The sequence below is a fragment of the Aulonocara stuartgranti genome (assembly GCF_965226115.1).
Source record: "Aulonocara stuartgranti genome assembly, chromosome: 15".
NCBI lineage: Eukaryota > Metazoa > Chordata > Actinopteri > Cichliformes > Cichlidae > Aulonocara > Aulonocara stuartgranti.
In genome coordinates this window covers 34480534-34501696 of record NC_138951.1, presented here as the reverse complement: position 1 = coordinate 34501696, position 21163 = coordinate 34480534, and the positions used below count along the sequence as shown (strand labels likewise).

General features: G+C 41.7%; 1 protein-coding gene across 2 annotated transcripts; it reads left to right on the top strand.

The window, feature by feature from the left end:
* Positions 1 to 192: 192 nt before the first annotated feature.
* On the top strand, positions 193 to 19441 carry recql (RecQ helicase-like). Of its 2 annotated transcripts, none has more exons than XM_082504758.1 (16): positions 193 to 532; positions 1395 to 1446; positions 6748 to 6975; positions 7064 to 7243; positions 7348 to 7454; positions 8339 to 8537; positions 8642 to 8808; positions 11382 to 11463; positions 12110 to 12258; positions 13920 to 14037; positions 14137 to 14275; positions 14363 to 14454; positions 14548 to 14764; positions 15924 to 16053; positions 17615 to 17754; positions 19329 to 19441. In XM_082504758.1, exons 2-15 carry the CDS (start codon positions 1437 to 1439, stop codon positions 17717 to 17719), a joined length of 1923 nt encoding a protein of 640 aa, XP_082360884.1. In that variant the 5' UTR covers positions 193 to 532; positions 1395 to 1436; the 3' UTR covers positions 17720 to 17754; positions 19329 to 19441. The 2 variants fall into 2 exon arrangements, with proteins under 2 accessions (XP_082360884.1, XP_082360885.1); XM_082504759.1 differs by lacking the exon at positions 193 to 532 and adding an exon at positions 558 to 715.
* The last annotated feature ends 1722 nt before the right edge of the window (positions 19442 to 21163 follow it).

Sequence of the window (21163 nt, the reverse complement as noted above, 5' to 3'; positions counted from 1 at the left end):
ATCTTGGCAACTTTCGTTCATTAAGATTATAGTTAATAACATAACCTTCACTAGGACACATATACCACGTAGCTACCCTGCTCTATTATAACACAACATCTGGATTGCACATAGTAGAATATGTTGCAAAATAGTGGAACGTAACAACACATTTGTTCATCTTGAATGTACCACATTGTGCGCGCTTGTTTTAACGCCTGCGTTTGGTCTGTCAGGCAAACAATGTAGAAATGTGTAACTGCCTGATTGCTTTGTTTTCACCCAGACTTTCCAGTTTACCTATTAAACGCCGACTTCATGTATTTAAAATGTGTAATATATTAAAATTGGTTATAGTTGATAAAGGGTGTAAATCGTCCAGCAGGAGAAGGTATTTGCAGACAGCCTAGTGGATTAAGCTCGGGGCGAAAATGTCCCGAGTCTTCTCTGATGCATATGCTTCCGAGTTTCTTTTTGTCAGTCTGTCTGTTGTAGCAACTGAGTAGCTGCTCCAACGGGAAGACGTGGTCGTGGATACAGTGTTTTTTCAATGGTTAGTCGATTGAAATTTGTGCGTTTCGAAGTTTTGTCGCAGAGGCTAAATTCACCAAGAAAGTGAATGAATGACGGTGGTTCCTTTGAGCTAGAGGAGACTGAGTTACTGAACAGCACTCTCCAGGCTCCTGATGCTCATTACCATAACAAACTAGCAGCTAGCTACAATGCGATCAAACAGGTGCACCGCTTTAGAGTCTAGCATGTTACCTTTATTAATATTCATTATATGCACTTTATGTGCATATAAAAAAAATCTGTGACATAGTGTCTTTTACTGCATGTAGTAACCATGAGTCTTTTGGCGTTTTCACTATTTTTCTCATTTATTATTTTTTACCTATTTAATGTAATGTAATTTAATTAAATTTTACGTCCAGACCTTTGTGCTGCTGTAACAGGTTTGTGGGATTAATATTAGTCTATGCCTATTAAGCCTGGACAGCGTAATGAATTTCACGTGGCTGGCTAAGTCTCAGTAATATGGAGTAACTTTAGCTGTAGTTCTGATTCTGAATTTTTAATTAAATTTAGAAGTAAATCGTCTGCTTAAGAAATTACAACATGAACGTTTCCCCGAATTTTAACACGAGTAATAAATTTTAAAAAAGAAATTACTCCAAGTACTCATTCACAGAAATAAATAGAAACAAAATGGTCTGAACACCACTGATAAAAATGCAGTCCGCTTTACATTCAGATATCTCACTGGCAAATAAAAATGAAACTTATAGATGTAGAAAGACGACCTTTTCTGTCGACTTTGTACCGTTGTTTCCGGTCATACATATTATCATACAAAATCATGAAGTTGACTGTTTTTTAAAGTTTATTTTTTATATGGTTTATGTCTGTGACAGCCTGAAAGCTGATTTCCTCCTGAGCACATCAGACTGTGAAATATGAATACAGGTAAGTATTTCTGTTTATACTTTTTAATATTTTTCCAATTAATTGTTTGCTGAGTTTTTTGTGGAGCAGTGAACAATGAACAGTACTGATATGCATACATGTGATAAAATAGCTGTGATAGCTTTTGTATTGGAGACAATGTTGTTAGCATGGCGACTGGAGACGATAACACTGCCACAACTCCAGAGGGAGGTGAAGGAATAAGATCATTAACTGCGGGGGTGTGATTCTCAGGGCTCTTGTTACTGTGTAGGTGTGAGACCTGGCTGTCTACTCTGCCCACTCTAACAACACCAGTCCACTGAGAGAACATGCTGCACATTTCTGTCTCTATGAAAGGAGCTGACGGTACATAACGTATCGCAGATATAGCCAACACAGTAATGAAAGTGCTCCTTTGGTTTTCAAGACGTCACTGTCAGTCACACTGTCATAAAGATGTTTCTTTATTTAGATTCTATTTTGGTTGAATCCTTTATGCCTTTTATTTTTAATTTAGATGACTGTGTTTTAACAAAGGCTCTCTTCCGATCTCCTTGGGTCAGCTAAAGGGTGAATGAATTAAAGCAGGTAGGACCAAAAAGTGCACCGCTAAAGATAAAATCAGACCCTGGTAGAACCAGGGTTGGGGGAGGCGGCCATCTGCCGCGACCAGTTGGGGTGAGAGAAGGAAGGCAGGATAAAAGACATGCTGTGGAAGAGAGCCAGAGATTAATAACAAGTATGATTCAGTGCAGAGAGGTCTTTTAACACATAGTGAGTGAGAAAGGTGACTGAAGAAGACTGAAAGTAAATGCAAAAAAGTAAAAATAAATCATTGTTACTGGTACTGACCTTTAACGCTGACTGAAAACAATTATATGATGACAAAATGAGAACGTTATCCTCTTTTTTTCTTTTTCTTTTTTTTTCTAAAAAAAAAAAGTTACTGGTAATAGACAACCTAACTAGCATTTAGAGGGTAAATTTATTTATTTTTGGTTTTAATGACAAGGAATGATGCCAATTTGAGAAATCGAGTGGAAACTGTTTTAATATGTATTAATTTTATAACATTTTGTGAACGTAAACAGGTGGTGGCCACATTTGTCCACTAACAAGCTGAGTGGGAGTTTTTTGTTTTTTTTTTCTTTTCAAAAAAGTAATGACTCATATATAATCGTAAAAGGTTAATTATTGATATACATTTAACTGCAATCATGGTTAGAAAATAAATCAGATTGCTTGTATTATTTGGTAAAAAATAATTATTTTATCCTTTTATCTCTTTGTAAATCATCAGAATGATGTGATGTAACTGGTTTTGAAAGGGTCAAAATTCTGAATTTTATGACTAGGACTGGTGCTAATTTAAAAACTCAAGTCAGACAAAGTTTCATCCATCCATCCATCCATCCATCTTCATCCGCTTTATCCGAGGCCGGGTCGCGGGGGCAGCAGCCTAAGCAGAGAGGCCCAGACCTCCCTCTCCCCAGCCACCTCCTCCAGCTTATCCGGGGGAACACCAAGGCGTTCCCAGGCCAGCTGAGAGATATAATCTCTCCAGCGTGTCCTGGGTCTGCCCCGGGGCCTCCTCCCGATGGGACATGCCCGGAACACCTCACTCAGGAGGCATCCTTGTCAGATGCCCGAACCACCTCAGCTGGCTCCTTTCGATGTGGAGCAGCAGCGGCTCTACTCTGAGCCCCTCCCGGATGGCCGAACCTCTCACCCTATCTCTAAGGGAGAGGCCAGCCACCCTTCGGAGGAAGCTCATTTCTGCCGCTTGTATCTGCGATCTCGTTCTTTCGGTCAGTACCTACAGCTCGTGGCCATAGGTGAGGGTAGGGACGTAGATCGACCGGTAAATTGAGAGCTTCACTTTTACACTCAGCTCCCTCTTCAACACGACGGACCGGTGCAGCGTCCACATTACTGCAGCTGCAGCCCCAATCCGTCTGTCGATCTCCGGCTCCCTTCTCCCATCACTCGCGAACAAGACCCCGAGATACTTGAACTCCTCCACTTGGGGCAGGAACTCATCCCCGACACGGAGTGGGCACTCCACCCTTTTCCGGCTGAGAACCATGGCCTCAGATTTGGAGGTGCTGATCCTCATTCCCGCTGCTTCACACTCGGCTGCGAACCGTTCCAGTGCGAGCTGGAGGCCCCCACCCGATGAAGCCAACAGAACCACATCATCCGCAAAAATCAGAGATGAGATTCTGAGGCCACCAAATTGAAAGCCCTCTGCCACTTGGCTGCACCTAGAAATCCTGTCCATAAAAATTATGAACAGAACCGGAGACAAAGGGCAGCCCTGGCGGAGCCCATCACCCACCGGGAATGAGTCCGACTTATTGCCGGCAATGCGAACCAAGCTCTTGCAACGGTTGTATAGGGATCGAATGGCCCGTAGCAATGGGCCAGACACCCCATACTCCCGCAACACCTCCCACAGGACACCCCGAGGGACACGGTCGAATGCCTTCTCCAAGTCCACAAAACACATGTAGACTGGTTGGGCAAACTCCCATGCACCCTCAAGTATCCCTGAGAGGATAAAGAGCTGGTCCAGTGTTCTGCGACCAGGGCGAAAACCGCATTGTTCCTCCTGTATCCGAGGTTCGACTAGCGGACGAACTCTCCTTTCCAGCACCCTGGCATAGACTTTCCCAGGGAGGCTGAGGAGTGTGATCCCCTGTAGTTGGAACACACCCTCCGGTCTCCCTTCTTAAAGATGGGGACCACCACCCCGGTCTGCCAGTCCAGGGGTACTGCCCCTGATCTCCATGCAACATTGTAGAGGCGTGTCAACCAGTACAGCCCTACAACGTCCAGAGCCTTCAGGTACTCGGACCTCATCAACACCAGGGGCTCTGCCACCAAGGAGTTGTTTAACTGCCTCAGTGACCTCGCCCCCGGAAATTGGCGGGTCATTCCCCTCATCCCCAGACTCTGCTTCCTCCTCGGAAGACGTGTCAGTGGGATTAAGGAGAAGTATTCCTTCCACCGCCTGACAATTTTCTCAGTCGATGTCAGCAGCGCTCCGCCAGCACTATACACAGTGCGGGTAGAGCACCGCTTTCCCCTCCTGAGATTCCTGACGGTTTGCCAGAATCTCTTCGAGGCAGTCCGAAAGTCTTTTTCCATGGTCTCTCCGAACTCCTCCCACACCCGAGTTTTTGCTTCAGCCACTGCCCGAGCCGCATTCCACTTGGCCTGTCGATACCTGTCGGCTGCCTCCGGAGTCCCACAGGCTAACCAAGCCCGACAGGACTCCTTCTTCAGCCTGGTGGCTCCCTTCACCTCTGGTGTCCACCATTTGGTTCGGGGATTACCACCACGGCAGGCACCAACCACCTTGCGGCCGCAGCTCAATGCAGCAGCTTCGGCAATGGAGACGCTGAACATGGTCCATTCGGACTCAATGTCCCCAGTCTCCCTCGGAATGCTGTTGAAGCTCTGCCGGAGGTGTGCATTGAAGATCTCGCGGACTGGGGCCTCTGCTAGATGTTCCCAGCACACCCTCACTACGCGTTTAGGTGCACCGGGTCTGTCCAGCGTCCTCCCCCGCCACCTGATCCAACTCACCACCAGGTGGTGATCAGTTGACAGCTCAGCCCCTCTCTTTACCCGAGTGTCCAGAACATATGGTCGCAGGTCTGGTGATACGATTACAAAATCGATCATTTACCTACAGCCTAGAGCGTCCTGGTGTCACGTGCACTTATGGACACTCTTATGTTCGAACAAGGTGTTTGTTATGGCCAAACTGTGATTTGCACAGAAGTCCAATAACAAAACACCGCTTGGGTTCAGATCAGGGAGGCCGTTCCACCCAATCACGCCCCTCCAGGTCTCGCTGTCGTTACCCACGTGAGCATTGAAGTCTCCCAGGAGGACAACAGAGTCTCCAGGTGGAGCACCCTCCAGCACCCCCCCAGGGACTCTAAGAAGGCTGGGTACTCTGAACTGCCACTCGGCGCATAAGCGCAGATGACAGTCAGGGCCCGTTCCCCGACCCTAAGGCGCAGGGAACAAACCCTCTCGTCCACCGGGAAAAACCCCAACGTACCGGCAGCAAGCCAAGGGGATATTAGAATACCCACCCCAGCCCACCGCCTCTCACCAGGGGCAACTCCAGACTGAGACAGAGTCCAGCCCCTCTCCAGGAGACTGGTTCCAGAGCCCAAGCCATGCGTAGAGGTGAGCCCGACTATATCTAGCCGGTACCGCTCAACCTCACGCACTAACTCAGGCTCCTTCCCCACCAGAAAGGTGACATTCCATGTCCCTATTGCCAGTCTTGGCAGCCGGGGATCAGTCTGCCAGGGCCTCCGCTCCTGGCCGCCACCCGGCACACAATGCACCCGACCCCTATGGTGCCTCCTGCGGGTGGTGGGCCTGCGGGAGGATGGGCCCATGTCTCCTCTTCGGGCTGTGCCTGGCCGTGCCCCATGGACTAAGGCCCGGCCACCAGACGCTTGCCCTCGGGCACCCTCCCCGGGCTTGGCTCCAGGGCGGAGCCCCGGTAACCCTATCCCGGGCAGGGTAAACTGTTCCCTCGATGTTCTCTTCATAAGGGTCTTCTGAATCGCTCTTTGTCTGGTCCCTCACCCAGTACCAATTTGCCATGGGAGACCCTACCAGGGGGCAAAAGCCCCCAGACAACATAGCCCCTGGGATCCCTGGGACACACAAACCCCTCCACCACGATAAGGTAGCGATTCACGGAGATATCACCTTTCTCACTCAAATATATATATATATATATATATATATATATATATATATATATATATATATTATTGTATTTTATGAATGTAAACAGGAGGTGGCCACTTTTGGGAGTTTTATCAACTTTTGCTTTACGTGCTTTACGTGCACAAAAATAATAATATATGTTGTTGTTAATCGAGGACATGTCTTAAACTCTACTATTAACAATATAAGAAATCCAGTAGCACTGCAAATATAGGAAATTGTCATTTTTGAGGTTGTCTTCCAACAAGGGCATTGTACAAACAAACTGGTGTTTTATGGGTTTATATTTATGAAAAGAGCTGATGTTAGTTAAAAACTTTATGCAGTAAGAATAGCAAAAGAAAACCATGCAAATAAAAAAAAAATTACAGACTTAATTAGTTGGTGGCCACTTCTGGACATGCGCAAGCTGAATGGATGAGTGATTTTGAACAAACCAGAATTGATTGCCCAAGAGTAGTTATTATCTGGGCATTGCTGAACTGTTTGGGGTCCAAAGACACAACAAATAAGTGCTTGGAGCCTGCTACCAATGTTCCTGGTGTTGCTGTTTAGATATGCAGGTCGAGCTGGACTCGATCGAGGCCGAGCTGGACACAGTGGAACTGCAGCTCGCAGAGATCCTGCAGAAAAAGGCTGAGCTCACTTCTCGGAAGAATGCCCTGCTGCAGCAGCTGGAGGAGGCCTGTGACACTGCACAGCCTTTATCTTCTTCTGCCTCAAAGGCATCTGAAGCCAAGCCAGCGATGAGCAAGCAGGAAATGCAACGATATGATGGCACAGGTACTCGACAGACAGACTAGACAACTAGTTGTAGAAATATGCCACGTCTGTGCACTGTGTTGACATGCAGTAACATCATGCTTTATAGATTTTCCATGGTCCAGCAACGTGGAGCAGCACCTGAAGGCCACATTCCATCTCTCTAACTTCAGACCTTTGCAGCTGAAAGCCATCAACCTGACCATGTCAGGCAAGGACCTGTTCCTGGTCATGCCCACAGGAAGAGGGAAGAGTCTCTGCTATCAGCTTCCTGCAATCTGTTCTAATGGTACAGTGAGACACACATGCAGAGTTTTGGAACAAAACATCTGTCCTTCCAGTTTTATGCTCTTCTTCTTACGACTTATTTCTTTTACTTTTATCATTTATCAGGCTTTACACTGGTCATCACTCCACTTGTATCCCTGATGGAGGACCAGTTGATGTACCTGAAGACTATTGACGTGTCGGCAGTCATGCTCAATGCATCCAGTAGCAGAGTAAGAACTGCCTGCCATGTAGAAAAAGATTATTTGAGGATTATGCGTGTGTGCGGAAAGAAAAGAATTGCCTTTTGTAATCCACATTTTGGATACAAGTTGTAACTATGTGTTTGTTTTACTGAAAGGGTGCAGATTTTTGGAAAGGAAAAAAATCTGCTAGCCAACTGTGTTATGTGTTGTGATTCCAAAGATATAGAGTGGAAAAAAACTAGAGGTCATACCCACTCTCCCTCCAGGTAGCCTTCTTTTGTGACAGCCTGAGCCATAGCTTTTGACAGATGTACACATCTGTCAAAAATTCACACATACACATGTGTTGATAGTTTAATAGTATGTCTCATGAAAGTGAACTTGCAAATGTGTGTGTGAATGCACAGACTAGCAAAACAGAGTTTTAGGGAGAAAATAAAACTACACGTACAGGTACTATCTTCTATTCAATTCAGTAACATTTGATTTGTACAGCCACAATCACAACAATAGTTGCCTCAAGGAGCTGTGATCTTGTTTTCACTGGTTTACAAAACTAATGTGAGAGATCATCCAAAATCATTCATTCTGTATATTCCATGACTGCTGTTCATATCTGATGAGTAAACTGACTTTCTTGACAACCGCTTTTAATTTTGTATCCATGTCTTCATTTTGCTTTAAGCAACAATGAAATAACCATGGGAACTGCACTCACTGTTCACCAGTGTGTCCAAGAATCGTTTAGTGACATTACACACACTTCTGCTGTGGACAAGAAATGAAGACTGAGATGGCTTTAGGGCATCTAAACAACATGGATGGATCATCTGTAATGATCCACAACAACTGCAGAGCTTTATGTTTCTGGCACTAAACTGCAGCTTGTTTTTTGTTTCCATCATTCGCAGGAGCATGCTAAGACGGTCATGGCTGGAATGACAGATCCAAAGGCCCCCTTCAAGCTAGTGTACGTGACTCCAGAGAAAATTGCTAAGAGCAAGCTCCTAATGTCTCGTCTGGAGAAAGCCTACAAAGCAAACCTCCTGAATCGTATTGCTGTTGATGAGGTGCACTGTTGCAGCCAATGGGGTCATGACTTCAGACCAGGTGAGTATTCTGACCTCAGATCATATTTAGTAAGCACCCCCCCCCCCCCCCCCCCGTCGCTATGATGTGCTACATACTGGTTCACCTGTGTGCTTGTCGTTCAGATTATAAGATGCTAGGCATCCTGAAGAGGCAGTTCCCCAAAGTGCCCCTCCTTGGCCTCACAGCCACAGCAACCAGTAGTGTCCTGAAAGACTGCGAGAAGATCCTGTGTGTGCCACAGGCAATCACGCTCACTGCTTCCTTCAATCGAACTAATCTCTACTATGAAGTAAGCACTGTCACTGCACTCAAAAATCCACTTAGCCAGTCAAATGTTTTAATATAAAAATATGTGTTTAGAAATGTACATTTTTACCCTAGCAACAGGCAATACCGTTGTCTGATTGGCTGGTAGTTTGCTAAGCCGCAACAGCTACGAACTCTGTGAAGAAATTGTTAATTTCTGTATATTAGATTGAAATTAGAATCCCCCACCTTTATACCTTAATACGTCTTTAACTTTCAGTATAGTCCATTGAAGGAGTGGTGGCCATCTTCAACAAATATGCTCATATTTAACTTGTAGCAAACGTGACACACCAGCTGTCAATCAATAGTATACATCCTGCCCATCCCTTCGTGATCAGTGCCCATAACACAGTTTAAAAAAATGACCTGGGGAAAAAAAACAACCCAAAAACAACAGATTTGTTTTTATTTTTAAATTAAAATAATTATTAGAAATTACATTGACTTTATTTAAATGGGTGACAAAGGAAACTGAAGACATTTCTGTCTATTATGCTGTCAAAGACATGTCAAGACAAACCAATGGGTGACAGCCAATATAGTATTTCCGAGTCATTCACTTTATGCTATAATGAAACATTTCTACCCTGAAATGTTTATTTATGATTTTTTCCTAAAAATCTACATAAAAAATATTCTGGAAATAAAATCCAGTTTTGTTGTCACCGTACAGAACAGGATTTATGAGATGTCCAAAAAGCAATTTGATCTCATACAGACTGACATGCCAAGAGGTTTATGATATATCAAATGAATAGTTATTGCAAACATGAAAATGCATCAGTTTAAAATAAACAATTGATTAACAACAGTCAATACAATGTCATTGTCACATGCAGGACAGACACCAGCATCACCGGGCGGGGATGTCACAGTAGACTTACATGAATCTCGATATCCAGTTTGAAACCAACACAAAATGATTATCCCTCATACTCAAACATAAACTGATTTATGGTGGTAGCAGGACATATGCTAAACTGTTGGGAAAATATGCTGAATAGACCACTATTGTTATTCCAAGGTATAACGTCAGTATGTACATTACATTAGCCACTGAAAAACACTTTAGTCCAAAGGTGTCGAACTCCAGACCTCGAGGGCCGGTGTCCTGCAGGTTTTAGATCCAACACAGCTGATTTAAATGGCTAAATTACCTCCTCAACGTGTCTTGAAGTTCTGGCACTGGAGTTCAACACCCCTGCTTTAGTCTGTGGACCATTGCTGATTTTAAAAGGCCAGTAAAATAAAAAAAGAAAATGCAGGATAATATAAGAAAAACAATATTTTAGATGTGGTTGGATGTTGAAAGTCTCTGAACCAATCTGTCAGTCTCTTTCTTCCCTGTGAATTTGGGACAAAATAGTGTGCTGCTTATTCACAGTCGGATCACACAGTTACTGTGTGGTGTGCTTGACATCATCTGTCTTTGAATCTACCTAATATATCAGGTGGAAGGCAAACTCTCTGAATAATGATAGAAAGATAAAAAATAAATGTGCTTATGAAGTCAGCTCAGAGTTAATAACTGTCACCTCCACTGTATAATCATTAAATAGAGCAGAGGTTCTTAACCTTTTTTACTGCGGGTCCCATTTCAGATATTAACACTGTATTGAATAAATTGATGTTACTTTTGGTTTGATTTAATAACTAAATCAAATCGACTTCATTTTAACGGTTAAAACCTTGTCAAATAAACATGATGATGACATGATACGATGTAATAATCACAAAGACATTTATTTATTATGTGTATTTGAACCTGCACATAAAAGAAAATGCCAAACAGCAAGGAAGGATTTCTGCTCCGAGCATTCAAAGAGCTTTATACAACTTGCTTTCTCACACATCAAATGTGTGAGCTGAGTATAGTTACATTAGTTATGTCTGCTAAATTGGGCTAACACTAATGTGACCAACTCTGTCAGATAACTCCAACGCTTAACACAATTTCAGTCAAAATGTAGAGCTAGTATTTTTTAACATGGGACTCTATTGGTATTTTGCTGGCTTTTAAAACCAGCCTGAAGTGCCTGTAGTTTTTGGCTCCATTTTCAGCCCCTTGACTATAACTTTGGACTGTAGAAGTGCCCTTTATAGAAGTTAAGTTATACAAATTCTCAACAAGACATGGTTTGGATCATGCATTGATCTAACAACTCTTACTGACAGAAGATACTCTATGAATACACAAAGTTCGAAAAGGCTGTAGAGGAATTCTCTAGAAAAGGGGTGGTGAACTCCAGGCCTCGAGGGCCGGTGTCCTGCAGGTTTTAGATATCGCCCTATTTCAACACACCTCAATCAAATGATTAGTTCATTACCAGGCCTCTGGAGAACTTCAAGACATGTTGAGGAGGTAATTTAGCCATTTAATTCAGATCAGCTGTGTTGGATCAAGGACACATCTAAAACCTGCAGGAAACTGACCCTCGAGGCCTGGATTTCGACACCTGTGCTCTAGAAGTTAAGAGTTAGGGTTCATAAACTTCTTTTTACTATGCTCCCCATCTTCATACACACTTAACACGTGTTTCATTTCCTTCTCAGGTTCGTATAAAGGATTCTGTCAGTGAAGCATCAGTAAATGACATAGCTGCTCTGATCAAGAGTAAATACAAGGACCAATCAGGTACTATGACAAACAAGACTGCTGCATATATAAAACATTACTAATGCCATTTTTCCACTAGTGCCGACTCAATTTGATTCTCTTCTGTTTTGGTGATTTTCCATTAAAATTGAGTACATGCATGGGTTGTTATAGCAACGTGGTTTTGTATACTACACAAACAGTGAAGGACGCTGAGGCGATGGTATACCTTCTGCTCAGCCTACGGCTTACTGTTAAACTTGCGGACCATGGTATTGGTTTTTGTGTAGCCATTTCCCTCAGTGCTGGGTTTCAAAAATAGTGGTTTTGATTTTTGAGAAGGAGTCACTCTCATGACCCCAGTGACACCACTGACTGGCCAATTGGCGTCATCCAGTTTGTTCCATTTTCTGATTGTCTCAGATTGCTTGGAAGCCTTACCGAATAGGTACTAAAAAAGTACCTGGTTACCACTTATTACCACCTAATGGAAAACCCTTAAAATTGAGTTGATTTGAGCCAATCCGAGCTGAGTGGGCACTAGTGGAAAATGGCTAAAAAAGGTTAATATCCTCAATTCTGCAAAGTATTTTTAGTCATGCTAGAATAGACAATTATAATGTGAATATTTCTATACGTAATAATCATGTATGAATATTTTCTGCTTTGTTCATACATGCCACAGGAATTGTGTATGTATTCTCTCAGAAGGATGCAGAGTTGGTGTCAGCAGAACTCCAGAAAAGAGACATCTTGGCATATCCTTACCATGCGAACATGGACTCTGAGGACAAGTCCCGGGTTCACCGCAAATGGACCTCCAACAAAATTCAGGTCAGTAAAGAAACATATGCACAACTGCATTTCTGCTGAGATTTTCTATAAGAATTGGGTCAAGATTTTCTGCTCATGGTTAATATTGCCTGGAGTGATTCCACAAAAAATTTTTAATATATTTTTTTATTTAATTGCAATAAATGGTTCAGCACATAGCTTTTAGATATTATTAAAACTAATTTTTGGATTTAAAATATTCTTCTAAAAAGGGTTTTAGTGGATTTCTGGACTTCTGTAGTGTTGTAGATGGCAGCAGCTTAAACTACAGTCAGTGCTCCCCAAAATAAATAATTAAGTCATAGCTTAAAATGTAGATTTAAATAGCATAAAAGGGGATAATAGGAATTTCCTTCGGGATTAATAAAGTATTCTGATTCTGATTAAAGGGAGAAATCAACATGGCAAAGTCAGAAAATGAACTATAAATTACAAAGGAGCTCAAGGGGGATGTGAGCATAGCTTATTTCCTGGAATATGGAACTAAGGAGGTGGTTTGCATGGAAAAAATGGAGATCAAGTAGAGTGGAAGGAGTGTTCTTTAAACAGCACTTTGGGATTTAGATTGCACTTAAAAGAAAAGCATATAATGCAATCAGAATGACACTCAAGGAAAAATGAGTTCATCATCAGACACTATCCAGGAAAACTCAGGGTGTTTTATGACTCCAGCTCCGTGATCTACAGCAGCGCATCCAAAGCCACAAACGACCTGGAAAAATGGGATTACAAAGTCCAGAGCCAGTTCCCTCTTAGCAGTCACTTTTAAATGGAGATCCTATCATTGTAGGTGGTAAACAGCTGGAAGTAATCCATGCGATGATCTGCTTGAAACACGTTGAAACTGAGAGGAGTTCATCATAATAACCAATGTACGGAAGAGGATTAGGGCCACTGGGGGGAGGGGTGGGGGGTGGGGACGTCTTTTTTTTCCATATATATATATATATATATATATATATATATATATATATATATATATATATATATATATATATATATATATATATAAAAATATATAAAAAAAATTGACACCACTTTCCTAAACAATTGAGTTTAATAGCCTGATATCAGCCTTTATCCAGGTCAAGATAACATGTAGGCTTAGGTCACAAACTCTAGAGCTAATGAAAGAGGAGGGAGGCATAACTCTGGCTTGCTTAGAAAATTATTAAAAGATAGCTCATTACTCTTTTGAATACAGTAGGACTAAAATCTTTATAAGAAATATTTATTTACACTCAATAAGTGGATGTCAGTACCTCTAAAGGTCTGGGACATGCCAGAGAACGAGCAGTAATAAATCTGCAGGTCTCTTCCAAATCTTCTGGGATTGTCCAAAGCTGTCCTACTGTACAGAGGTGGTAGCAAACGTAATTTAACAATTTTTCCACAATTGGCCTTTGATTTCACTTTAATTTATCTACTTAACCTTCCATCTGGACTTGATTAAAAAAGATTGTAAATATTATATAAATAATGTGATCCGAACTAAAAATCATATCAATTTTGTTCAAAATCAGCACTGAAGTTCCCCCATACATAGAGAGGGGCAATACCTCTGATTGGAAAAAAAAATTCCATTCCATGCTTGTAAACAGCTCACTGAATAATGCATCTGTAAAACACATGAGTTGTTTTTTTCGTTTTTGTGTGTTTAGGTTGTGGTAGCCACTGTGGCATTTGGCATGGGCATTGACAAGCCTGACGTCAGGTTTGTCATCCACCACACCATCAGCAAGTCCATTGAGAACTACTACCAAGAGAGTGGACGGGCAGGTAGACGGCCTATAATTTCTATTGGTAGCATAAGCAATACCGTTCTAGCATTACTCACGGTTATTATTCCAATGTTAAGTGTTTCCGTTGTGTCTCCAGGTCGAGATGACTCTCCGGCTGACTGCATTGTCTATTTCGGCTTCGCTGATATCTTCAGGATCAGCACCATGGTGGTGATGGAGAATGTTGGTCAGCAGAAATTGCTACAGATGGTAGATTACTGCCAGAATGTTAACAGGTAGCACAGGATGTCAGTGCGGGCTGCCCAATTTGCACAGTCTTAAATGTAATATATATTCTTAAATGTAATATCTGCTTTGTGAAGGTGTCGGCGCTCTCTCATGGCAGTTCACTTTGATGAAGTGTGGGATGATGAAGGATGCAACCAGATGTGTGACACTTGCAGTCAAGCAAAAGGTGTGGGTGGTGAGGAAATTTATTGCTTTATGTGTCAGCCATATCGATCATATGCCCTAAATCCATCACCTCACTTTTAACACCCCCCTCCAGATTACCCCACTGTGGACATTACCCAACATGCCAGGCAAGTGGTGCAGATTGTGGAGCTTGCAGCCTCCATGGATGAGAAACTGACCCCACTGAAACTGGTGGATGCATGGATGGGGAAAGGCCCTGCAAAGCACAGGAAGATGATTCAGACCACCACGCTGTCTCGGCGACAGGCTGAAGTTGTGATTGTTCACCTGCTCCTGCAGGGATACCTCAGGTGATTCATGCTTCGTTTCTTTCTGTGGATTTAGCTTAATTCAATTTTATTTATTAAGTATCAATTCACTACAGTTTTTCAAGATGACTTTGTTTATTGTTCTGTTTTTGTTCATTAATTGACCAGTGTGTGCATGTCTGTGTGTCAGCCTGTCTGTAGAGATGATAGCTGGAAAAGTTTTGAATGAATTCTGATAAAACCTTGGATGGGGTTTAGAGAAGGCTTGGCTTAACGATCCATTAAAATTTGGCTTCCTCTGATTGTATTGGCACAGGAAATGATACTGGTATATAAGGATTCTAAATATCGCATTACAGTTAGATCCAAATATGTCACATTTGATCTCTGACATCACTTTTCCATTTCACATGTGCACTTCTTTAAAGTTAACCCCCAAATGCATTATTGTTACTGCACTGCAATCTTCTTAAAATACATTTAAAAAGAACAAAGACAACAAAATGCAAATATAATGTACCCCTAAAAGTAAATACTGAGGAGAAGAGAGTGAGCTGCCTGGGCAGAGGTTGGTGCTCTTGGAGTGCTTCTTGGTCTAAAAGAGATCATCTTTGTGTGACACATCTCTCTTTTCTGACACGTCAGAAAAAGATGTTGATTTCATGCAAAGAAATGCAAAGAAAACCTACTGGTGTCAATGAAGTGCCTCCAAACTGCTAACCAAGTTTGGATACCATTTTCTTCCTCTACACTAGGTTAGCCTTCGAGCTAGCAACCGGTGCACTGTTGCAGATGTGGGGCCTAGGAAATGCAGAATAAATAAAATTGAACTCAAAACATCAGGCCCTTTTCAGAATATCCATTCTAGCTTTTCTAATTAGGATCAGACCTGTCACAATGTAAAGAACAAAAATGCATTGAGAAGTTTCCCTCAAATCACACAGCCTCTGCAAATACATTGTGTTGGAAATCGGACCATATTTAGTCTATAGAGAGGAGTAGCTGAAGTTAAAGGCCAGACGTGCTTTTCACTTTTACTTTCTTTGAATAAAGCTTTAAACTCACCTTAACTTGACCTGACTGACTGTGGCAAACCATCAGGCTGTGTAAGTCTCTAGTTCATGGGATTAAAGATAAAGCTCTGATCCTGTGACCATTAAGTCTGTCTGACACAGAGTTCTTCCCAATGTGTTGACCTCAGAGAGGATTTCAGCTTCACACCTTACACCACCTACTTCTACATGAAGCTGGGCCGCAAAGCTTCTCTGCTGAAGAACCCGACACACACACTGAGCGTGAAGATGAGAGATGCAGGGGCCGGAACTGCTTTGGTAAGTTTGAAGGAAAAAACATATTCTTCTGTTACCATCATTTAGGAGAGTTTTTTAGTATAACACCTAACCCTAACTACAAAGTAAGTTACAAATCACATCTGTTTTCATGTCACAGTTGGGTGTAGTTAGGCCTGAATTTTAAAACACTCACTTTAGTTAGTACATCACACTGTCTTTGTTTGCAACAGGTTTGAACAAACATTTCCAATTTGTAAGATATTACAGCTACAATCAGACTGAGTGCCAGCACAAACAGATCAGAGTGAGCAGACTGCACTGTACTGTTTGGAATATTTTTTTTATTAGTAACTAATCCAAAAGAGCCTAATAAACCATTTATGTTCTATTTAAAAGCTCTAAGTGAATAAAAATGTCATAAGGACACTCTAGTCAAAATAAACACTTTTAGATCCCTGTCTTACTTCTCTCACCCTAACCTATCGCAGCAGATGGCCCCGCCCCTCCCTGTGCCTGGTTCTGCCGGAGGTTTTCCTGTTTCCTGCTTCCTGTTAAAAGGGAGTTTTTCCTTCCCACTGTCGCCAAAGTGCTCGCTCATAGGGGGTCATATGATTGTTGGGTTTTTCTCTGTATGTATTATTGGCACAATTTGATATCCTCGTGTTGTAGTCGCAAAAGCATGACGTCACAACTATGTGATTGGTCACTTGCAATGTTGACCATTGTGATGATGTGGGAACAACACCAACACAACGATATCAGGTCATCCGTATTATTGTAGGGTCTACCTTACAATATAAAGTGTGCTGTTGTTGTGATTTGGCGCTGTATAAATAAAACTGAATTGAATTGGAAATAAAGCTATTTAATATAAATGGGTTATAAAAGGGTTAAACAGGTCAATGGTATGGGTACAGGGTACACAGAAAAATGCGTGACTTTCATTACTTCTGTTCGGGACATAAACTTCTGCATGTATTATTTATGCCACATGTAAATAGTCCTAAAAATTGGTTGCAGTAAAAATGTTCAGCTGCTTCTCTTCCTGGAGTTTCCAAGCATTATCAAAAAAAAAAAATTAGCAAAAAAAATATAATTGCTTCAGAAAAGATAATTAATTTTTTTTATGAATAAACTAAGTAAAACTACTTGTCAATGTACTCTTCAATTCAACAGCTACACTCACAGAACTAGCCAACTAAAATATGCTCTCCTCTGCACAGTCCTCTTTGCTTTACAGTGCTCTACACACCCGAACATTAAAGCTAACAAGTGGATTTTCCCGTTTAACGGGAGGAGGGATCTGTGTTTATATAAACAATGATGGTGGACAAATCACACTGATATAGAAAGCTACAACTCCTCAGACTTGAAATACTTAATACTTGAATGCAGAGGATCTTTTCTAACTTTTTTGGAAATGGGGTTGTAAATTAGATCTTTACAGCAGTACCGTTCTGAGATCTCACGGTTTCCTGTTTTGGCACTGAATCAGATTCTGTCCTGGATTGTTGCATGTCCTCCCCTTCTAGTGTCGACTCATACATTCCACATCGGTGTGAACCTATTCGGATAAAGCACTTTTGTTAATGACCTGCAGGTAAAAGTCTCCAGTGGCAAGGGCAAATCCAAAGAGGGAAAGAGATCAGTTCAGAGCTGTGGAGATGCCACTGTGTCCAAGAAAATCAAGACACATCTCCCATAGCCCTCTCTCACCTGCCCAGAGGACAAGTTTACAAAGTACAGTTCATCATTCCCTACTCTGTTCACAGTTGCTTGTGTATGCATGGTGCTATGAACACTGTTACTTGTTACCGCATTTTTAAAATCCTGATTTTCAGCCTGTTGCTTTGACTTCCATGGTGATGAAAACTTTTGAGAAGCTTGTAAAACATGAGCTTTTGCATGCTACTCAGGATAAATTACACCTCCTCACCCCCTATAGAACAGGTAATAGGTAGGGTAGAGGATGCTGTGTGCACCTTGCTCTATATGGTTTTGAAGCACATGGATGGTGTAGCAAACTTTTATTGCCTGCTTTTTGTCTTCAGCCCCATATTTTAGCAAGACATCTCATCCGTACATTTAATGTTGATTCTGGACTGATTTCTTGGCTTATTGACTTTTTAACAGATAGACCTCAGAAAGTGAGAGTCAACAATATTTTATCAGATGTGCTTTTATCTTCCACTGTTTCCCCCCCAAGCGTGTGTCCTTTCTCCACTTTGGTTCTTTATACAAATGAGTGTCAGAGCCTCTACCAGGACGGACATATAATCAAGTTTGCAGACGACTCCGTTATCGTCTCTCTCTGCTCCACGATACAGATTGTGACTGTGGCCCAGTTGTAGATGACTTTGTAAGCATGGTGTGGACAGTCTTTTCTTGACATTAATGTGTTTAAAATAAAGGAAATGGTTGTTGATTTTTTTCTAAATAAAAAATGTCATCTAACCCTGTTTGTATTCATGGGCAAGAAATTGAGGGGATAGAGAAATATAAATATCTGGGCACCATACTTAATTAAAAGTTTAAATTTGATGTGATTACAGACACCATATGTGCAAAGACTCACCAGCGTATGTATTTGTATCGGAAACTAAGTGGTTTTAATGTGGATAATATTTTTTATGAAAATGTTCTTGTTTTATTGAGTCTGTTTTCATTTTCTTTAATCTGCTGGTTTGGGTCTCTTAGCCTGAAAAATAAGAAAAGGCTGGAGCTCATTTTTAAATTGTGTAGCAAAGTGGCAGCTAAATGATCTTGCCCTCATGCATAAAGGGAGGGCGACCCTGAAGTCAGAACGGATTCAGGGTGCTATGACACCCTCTGTTTTTTTTTTTGTTTTTTTTAAGAGTATCAGCTGTTGCCTTCAGGGAGGAGGTATTTCTTGCCTCGTTGCAGAACAAACAGATTTAAATTCTCATTCGTCCCTACCACTATTCATTTTTGAAATTCTGTTATGTAATTTTGGGTGGATGTGTTATTTATGCAGCTGGCTACAAAGCAAATTGCCCCTTGGGCATAATAAAGGTTATCTTGATTATATTTTCTCGCCCACGCCTGTTGGGCTTAGTGTAAAATCTTAAATATTCAGATTTTACACTAAGAAGCATGTTTCACCAAGCTCTCGCTAACATTTCATCAAACTAACACATTCCTGGTTACTTGTAGGTTAAATATTCTGTTGCTGTATACACTTTATGAACATGATACTTTAAGTTTCTCTATTTTGACACATTCACCTCTTTGTGTACATCCAGTGGCTTATTCCAGAATGAAGACTTCACTAACATTGAATTTCATGTTTACAGGACACCTCAGCTGTTAAAGTGAATGAAGAGGATGTCAATATGACCTTAGACTCCACTGTTGTGGAGGACAGCTGTCCCCCACAACCTAAACAGATAATATTTAAAGAAAAGAGGAACGTATCGAGAAGACAAGACCTGAAGCCAGTCAGCCAGACAAACAAGCAGATGGCGAGACCGGACAGATATGGGAAGGCAGAGGAAAAGAAGAATAAACCTATCGTATTTCAACATATAATTGAGGCGGATGTTGAAATGAACAGAGTACATCATGTAGGAATCAGTGATTGTCAGAAAACACCGTCACATTCAGATAAACCTTGTTCCAGTTGCAAATCCAGCACCCCTCAGAGAATGCGAAGGAAAGCTTGTGCTCACACAGCAGCAGCCACAGGGCATGTTCCCTGTCCATCCACCTATATCACTGTGCCTAGCTCTCCTTCCCAGACCTCCATCATCTCTGACACAGCAGCTGAGGAGCTCTGCGACCTCAGGAATTATTATGGCGAACAGCTGAGGAGAATAAACTACATTTCCCACGAGTACTTGGGGCAGCCCACACATCCAGGAGTGCTGGCCTGTATCAGGGAGCCTTTGAAGAGCCTCCGCCTGCCCCGTGGACTGATCATTGCCCAGACAGCTCGAACCCTGTGGACACGCATCAGTGGCAGGAGAAAGCTGGTCCGCTGCTGACTTTTGTTACTGTTTAAATATAAAAATAAAATGAACTTTGTTTGGATGTCTTGTATATTTTTATATTTATTATTATATAGATGGAAGAGAGAGAAATTACCTACTTCGTGTCAAACCAATGTTTTATGGCCCCCGTGTCAAATGATTTATGCCTCAGGAAATTGTAACGGAAGTAATAAAAGTTAATTTTCTATTTTCATGAATATCATGAAATTATGATATTACATAACTCGGTAATAATCAATCATATGCGCAAAAATTATGATCATGAAAATGTAGACGAGGATGATGAGTAGGATGTTTGAGATCGTTGGAGTTTGTCACTTTAAGCCAAAAAGTTTAAGACAAAGACAAAATTAAGACAAATTGCCAACTCAAACATTCTGAGATGAGCTTACACACTTGCTTTACTTCTCTGGGATAACTTTCTCGTAGATTAAATGCCGGTTTGGAAGCACGTAGCGAGGCTCCAAATGCTGAACCAGACCAGGTCTCACACGCCACAGACGCTCTATCACGAGATGCATACTCCTCCGACATGCTAAGGTTATGAGCTGGGTTGCTATGTTGCAAGTTTTGTGAGGTGCTTTTGTGATATTGAATTGATCGGATTACATTTTTTATTTCTCTCCGATATCCAATCCAGTAATTTAGGTCGGTATCGGACCGATACGTAATATCGGATCGGTCCATCTCTACTTATGTTGAGGAAGAAATCCCCTTAAAATGGGTGTTTCAGCAGGACAATGACCCCAAACACACCAGCAAGCGGGCAACATCCTGGCTGCAGACCGAAAAGACTGATGTCGCGAAGTGGCCAGCCCCTTCTCCTGACCTCAATCCGATTGAGAATTTGTGGAATGACCTCTAAAATTCTGTTTTTGATGCAAAACCCAAAAATGCAGAAGATCTGTGGATTGTAGTCCAGTCAGCCTGGGCTGCAATTTCTGTTTCTAGGTGTTAAATGTTAGTTGACTACATGCCACACAGATGCAAAGCAGTGACCAGAAATAATGGTTATACAACTAAATAATCAGTGCTTAAAGGAAAAGCAAAATCCTCATTTTATTTTCAGTTTATACTGTAAATATTCCAGTTTGTAAATTTAATTTTTTTAAACAACCCATTGTTTTTCTTCATTTTCA

Bases quoted from the DNA above. Each gene is read 5' to 3' on its own strand.
- recql (XM_082504758.1), top strand. The intron at 8,538-8,641 runs GTGAGTATTCTG...CTTGTCGTTCAG, and splicing joins GGGTCATGACTTCAGACCAG to ATTATAAGATGCTAGGCATC. The intron at 12,259-13,919 runs GTCAGTAAAGAA...TTGTGTGTTTAG, and splicing joins GGACCTCCAACAAAATTCAG to GTTGTGGTAGCCACTGTGGC.